We start from the raw sequence: 6,308 nt of genomic DNA, 5'->3' as shown, positions 1-6,308 counted from the left end.
TTCCAGATTTGCACAAGTGTTAAAGGACAAAAAAGCACAAAGGAACAGCATACCCAACATGAGTCTTCCATAGCTGTCCAACTGCATCATCTCATTTTCTGGAACAATCTTTTTGTATTGCTCTTCTGCTTTCTTGTTCCTTTCAACATTGTAGTGGTGCAGTATATTTCGTTGGAGAAATATATGGGTTGAGGGTGTCGTCATGTTCAAGAAGTAATTGTTCTTCTTCATGCCTGAAAACAGCTGCTCCACACACTGGCTGTTGATGTAACCAGCAAGTTCAGGCACGTGTTGGATCTTTCTCAGCACATCCCTCTCATCTCTGCTGTTGCCCTGGTGAAACACATCACTAAGAACAAAATGCTCTGAAGACCCAGTGAGAGGATGGCCATCCTCGTCTGCTGGTACCTTGGGGTGCTTCAACCAAGACATATTCACTGTTAGTTTTCCCTCTGAAGCCTGCTTAATGTTGTCCACATTAGGCTCCACCATCAGTCCTTCAAAAGGATCGAAAGTCCCTGGTTGTCGGCGGTTGCCATGTAACGCCAGTCCCCTTGCATAGTCGTAGACTATGATGTTGGGAAAGTGTTTCCATGACAGTAACATATCCATATAATCACGTGGACTCTCTGCTCGTAGATTGAATTTGACAGAGCACACAATGCCACAGGGACAAGTAATTACAGCACAGCCACCTATAACACAACATAAGTGTAATACTTAAGTAAATTTTCAGGGATTAAATTACTTAGAACTTGTTGAAATGTAATATTTTATTTTACTCACCAGAGGCACCCCAGACCTTCTCAAAAACTTTGTTGTAGGTGACCCTATTTGACATCTTCTCACGCAGTCTGAGGACAAGATCCATCTTGGAGCCTTTGCTGTCCAAACCACACTGCTTGCACAGCGCTCTCACCTCCTCTACCTGTTGTACAAAAGCATTTCTATGTCTATGTTTACGTTAAGCATATTTTGTTAGTGCCAAAACATTTATTTCAGAAATCTTTTTTTACATTTAGAACTCACCTTTAAGTTAAGGAGTTCATCAGCTAGGCGCTCTTCTGTTACCTGCATGTCATCACCATCACTAGACATTTGGTCATCAACATCAGTAGTCATTTTAGGTGCTTGTAATTTGTCATGTTCTGTGTTCAGGACTACAGTGGATTGTCTAGTATGTGGGCCAATCCATGGAGCCCAGTTGTGGTAGCTTGGGGGCACGATAAAAGGATTCTTTCGACCGCCTTGGGAAACAAAAAGTAGTATTTAAGGGACCACTTTCAATGAATTCACACACTTATTTACATAACATTTTCTTCTCTAAATCGCGTTTCTGCATGACTTACATGTCATGAAACCCCGACTGATGAATTCTGTGGCAACAGCATCCCAGAATTTGTTGATGTCCACCTGTCCATCATAGTCTTGGGGTGGCCCCTCGATGTCACTGACTGTTTAAGGAAAAGTTTGTGTTTAGATGTCTACAGTACAAAATAATTGAGTGAATTATAAGTTTTTTTTCGAAGTCCTGGTTAGCTTAATCTGGGCTCCCACAACTTGAAAAACTATTTCAAGTACATTGTGTCATTTTGGATGATTTTAAGAGTAATAAAGAAGGAGGTAAAAAACAAGAAACAACGTGTACATTATTGTCAAATTAAATAAAAAGAGGCATTTCCTGGACAACATGGATTATTTACAGGACATTCTTTAATTTCAATTAATTTCTAGTTTATTTGCATGATTTGAAAACTGCTCTATAAATTCCCAGGTAGTCCACGACATGTGGAAATCCTGTGACTGTTCAGCTTAATAATTCAGAGAGAGGAGTTATGAGACAAGCATTTAATTCTATAAATTATGAGAACCAAAAACTTGTCAAACTTACATGGCATATTGAAAACACCTTTCTTATGTAGGTCCATCACAGCAACAGCTGGACTGTATCCACATGATACACAAGCAAACTTGTAGTCATGTTCAGTAAGGGCTTCAAAATGGAGATACCCTTGAAAAACCCTTTCTTTGTTTGGGAATGACACTCGCTCAGTTGCCTCAATTATTTCAACAACTCTGCTGACAGCAGTATGTCTCTGGAAAAATTAGGGAAAGGTGAAATGCAATATTAATATAATTGAAATATACATCATCTTTTGACAGATTGACATTCTGAAATAACCTCTCTATTTTCACATTTAAGGACTCCAGAAATTATGCATTAAGTGCTGACGAAGCATACTTAGTATTTCATCCGATACACACGACACAGATTTCTTGTCACATTTTTTTGCTGGTCAAAATTACGCTATCTTTTCTGAGAAGGATGTGAACAAAAGGGCTTGTTAATGTGTGGGTGTGTGTGTCTCGTGTAGTGTGACAAATATTTCATCAAGCACAATCTATTTTCACATTTTTAAGTTCTCACCTGCAATGCATTCCTTATTGTGAGGCATAAGATTGACAGACAGCGATTATGTGGTAATAACAAAGTTGTGGACACCAACTTCATCCACTCCTGCGTCATCTGTAGCAACGATCCACAGACTTCACGCATGACTTGCTGTAGGTTGAAATGCCTAATAAGAAATTTGAACCAAAAGGTGTTAAAATTGCATGCATGCCTTTTAAGAGTAATAGTACATTGTTTCCTTTTCTTGTTTTGGGGAAACCTTACTGTATCATAAAGATGTAAAAATCTAGAATCAATCAAACATTCAAATCACTCACCTTCAACTATGCCTGTGGTCATTAGAATCCTCCCTTTTGAAGTGATGAGTATAGGGTCAGTGAGTATGTAATCACACCCCTTGCATCTGGACTCTTTTGGTATCGGGTGCTTCGGCAAGGTACCCAATAGCTTTCCATCTCTTGACTGTTCGATGACAGCCTTGGGGAGTTCAGCAGGTAACTTTTTATGTGAAAGAAGGTAATTTAGCATTTTTGCTACCCCTTGGTCATTAGGTGGATAAGACCCTTCCTTCATTTCACTTGTGTCCGTTTGGTCTGTGGTGGGATGTGGTGAAATGGTTTCTTGTTCTGTGGATTTAACCCTTTTAAACAGCTCCCTTTGTGTTGCAAAAAGGTGCCATTTTCCAACTGATTTGTGGAGACAAGAATGCCTAGCTTTAGAACAGGGGCAATGCCAGCTGTTCTGCTTACTGTCGTATGCTGCTATCCATTAGGTGCTTCAGAAATTGAGCCCTGTTGATTATTGTTGCTTGGCAATACAAGCAGTGAAAGTGAGTTGTCTTTCGACAACCCAATCCACATTTGATGATTGTGAACTCTGAAAGAGGCATAACAGTAAAGTAAAAATATAAAATTGAATGAAATACATTGCACTATAAATTAGTGGAAAATGTCAGTAATTAATTAATTACAGTGTATTCAATAACTACATTTCAAAAGTACTACCTTTGTGCCTCACTGAGGCATGGCCCTTAATGTGGTTGTCCACTTGATATTTTGCAGATGCACTGTACTTGCAGAACGGACATGACAGGTCGCTGCTTTTTGTGGATTTGGGGAGGTCATCCCCACGTATCACTGTAATGTGTCTCTACACATAAAAAAAAAAACATGATTAAAAGTCCACAAAATATGCTTACATTTATATATATTATATATCACTGAAATGCACTCTGATATTAGTATTACGTTAGTTTAAATATACACATTAGCTCATGTGCAGCTAATTCCACATGAGCTAACGATACACCTAAAATAAAAATAACAACAATATTCTAAAAGTCACACTTACTTCCTTTATTTATGGATACCAAAGCGGCAGTCAGAAGGACGAACAGGAAGCGTCACGGTGACGGCGGAGTCAACTGTTGAGTGGGCGGGGTTAAACGTTTAACTCCGCCCACATTGAGGTCTGCGGGGTCTGCGGGTCTGCAGTCAGGGGCTTCTCTCTCTACGAAAGAGCGACTGGGAGGAGCATACTGCAGTCATCCTCTGGAGGGCAGCATAACGCGTATCTTCATCTACCCTCCCCGATCTTGTATTAGAGGAAGAAGTCAGTGTAGCGCATCATCCATCTTCTGGAAGTCCGACAGCCATCTGATCAAAGGGTACAATAGAGACGAATAAACATCAGCCATCATGGGAGCTGTTCTGGGGTTGTGCTCCATGGCGAGCTGGGTAAGTAACACGCTTATATATGGAAAGTGAACACATTTTATGCGTTATTTATGTTATTAGCTGCTTTCCGCTTCACAATTGCTGTCATGACTGCGCAATAACACAAAGCCGCAGGCCACGGTGGTGTAAACACAATATAACGTTAGCTTGCTAGTTAACATTCACTGTTTATTTTATTATAATCTCAATTAAAATGTCGTAGTTAAAATTGGAATTCTCTCGTGAAATGTGTAGAACTATAATGTGATATCTGCCTTTGTTTTGTGAAGCTGCTAGCTGACCCAAATAACTAGCTAGCGAGCTAATATGTCGAGAGGCTCGGTCCTGTTGTTGATGGCGCAGATCAGCATTAACGGTGCATTAATGGGAACTGATAGAGGATTTTAACGAGCTAATATGTTTGTAAACATTGTAAACACACAGCTGTGGCTGATGTCATCAGAGCAGGCCGGTGGAAGGTTTGCTGTTGCGACACCGCAGAAATGTAAACAGAGATGAGCTGCAGTCAGCAGGCAGCGTTCTATTGCGACATGTAGAGGCAGACACACACACACACACACACAAACACACCGGTTCCTTCCTCTTACCTTACGGAGCTCATAAATAGAATCAGCTTTAATGATCACATACGAGGAATAGCCTGCAGTTCCTTGAACAATTAACAGCGAGATAGAAATAGACATACAGCTAAACACAACAACAACAACAACTGAAGTACTGTACGTAAGTATACATTTTATTTGGTACTTGAGTCTTCTCTTTTCACTCTATTACATCTGAGCGGAAAATGTTGGACTTTTTACTGCACTACCTTTATCGGACACTTTCACTTTCAAGTTTATTCACACATTTACAGCTTTTTATACAAATACTCAATTAAATAAACAATTAAAGTTATAATTTTGAGTTTGAGTCATTTTTCACATAAAAGCATTTCATGATTCCAGTTCATAAATGTGAAGATTATTTGCTCATTTGCGGCCAATATTCGCTTTGTTAACTGAAGCTGATCTGATTAATCTATTAATGTGGAAAAAATAAATAAATAAATAAGATCCTGTTGTTACATTAATGCATGAGTCATATAACAGTCACATGGGAAATTTTTCTGCATTGAGTACTTTTACTTTTAATGCTTTAAGCAACATTTTTCTGATTCTACTGAGGTTCTGTTATGTAACATTCTGAATGCAGGACTTTTTATTGTAACTAGGGCTGCACAATATGATGGTGAAACATATTGTGATTATTTTGACAGATGTTAGTGGGAATAGTAATTTTTGCTCATGATGATATGAAACCTACCAAACAAACATGTTTGGAGAACAAGACTTGTAGGCCAGGGCATCTCTACAGCACTGCTGTACTTAATTAAAATGCTGTATGTCACACATTTTACCTCAAATAATGCAGCTTCTGTGATTCGGATATTGCACTTGGCCATATTGCGATTTTGATAATATTTCAATTAATTATCGGCACTACTTGTAACTGAGTATTTTTACCATATATATTTAACCACAGTATCTATCTATCTAATAAGAGTGATGACTAAGTAATTTGTGTATGCAGATCCCATGCCTGTGCGGCAGCGCCCCCTGTCTGCTGTGTCGATGCTGCCCTAGTGGAAACAACTCCACGGTGACCCGACTCATCTATGCCTTCTTCCTGCTGCTGGGAGTGGGTGTTGCCTGTATTCTGCTGATGCCTGGCATGGAGGGGCAGCTTAAGAAGGTATGCCGGGTACCTCACATAACATACTGTACATTGGTGCGGTGGCGGCTGTGGTTCAGAGATAGAGTGGGTTGTCCACTAATCGTGAGGTCGGTGGTTCGATCCCCGAATTGCTGTATGACTGTGTGTGTGTGTGTGTAATGAATGCTTAGTTTTGGTGAGCAGTTGGCAGCTTGCATGGCAGCCACTGCTATCACAGTGTATGAATGTGTGGAATGGGGTGAGTGTGCATGTAGTGTGTAGGCAAGTGCATTGAGTGGTTCTCCTATATTTTGAGGCAGGATAACAGTCCATCTAAATTGGTAAGACTTGTACTGAAAGTAGTGCCTTTCAAAGTCTCCGACCGCACAAAAGTGCTTTTACACTAAGCGTGCCACATTCAACTTTCACACATACTTCACTCCAGGATTTTTTCGAGAGAGTCA

At 39.9% G+C, this 6,308-nt stretch overlaps 1 protein-coding gene across 1 annotated transcript in view; it reads right to left on the bottom strand.

Annotated features, from left to right (window-relative positions):
* The window catches only part of LOC118340914 (HMG domain-containing protein 3-like), a 4,637-nt gene extending 498 nt beyond the window's left edge, over positions 1–4,139 (bottom strand). Inside the window, exons 1-7 of the mRNA XM_035679077.1 lie at positions 4,101–4,139; positions 3,431–3,562; positions 1,892–2,096; positions 1,350–1,454; positions 1,030–1,247; positions 787–928; positions 54–695 (exon numbers count right to left, since the gene is read on the bottom strand). Of these exons, the coding sequence (XP_035534970.1) occupies positions 54–695; positions 787–928; positions 1,030–1,247; positions 1,350–1,454; positions 1,892–2,096; positions 3,431–3,562; positions 4,101–4,139 (1,483 nt within the window). The remainder of the gene's footprint in view (positions 1–53; positions 696–786; positions 929–1,029; positions 1,248–1,349; positions 1,455–1,891; positions 2,097–3,430; positions 3,563–4,100) is intronic.
* Between the last annotated feature and the right edge of the window lie 2,169 nt (positions 4,140–6,308).

The sequence above is a fragment of the Morone saxatilis genome, unplaced genomic scaffold (genome assembly GCF_004916995.1).
Source record: "Morone saxatilis isolate NCDOM2014 unplaced genomic scaffold, NCSU_SB_2.0 Contig7, whole genome shotgun sequence".
In the NCBI taxonomy this organism is placed as follows: Eukaryota; Metazoa; Chordata; class Actinopteri; family Moronidae; genus Morone; species Morone saxatilis.
This window is presented reverse-complemented; position numbering and strand designations above follow the sequence as displayed.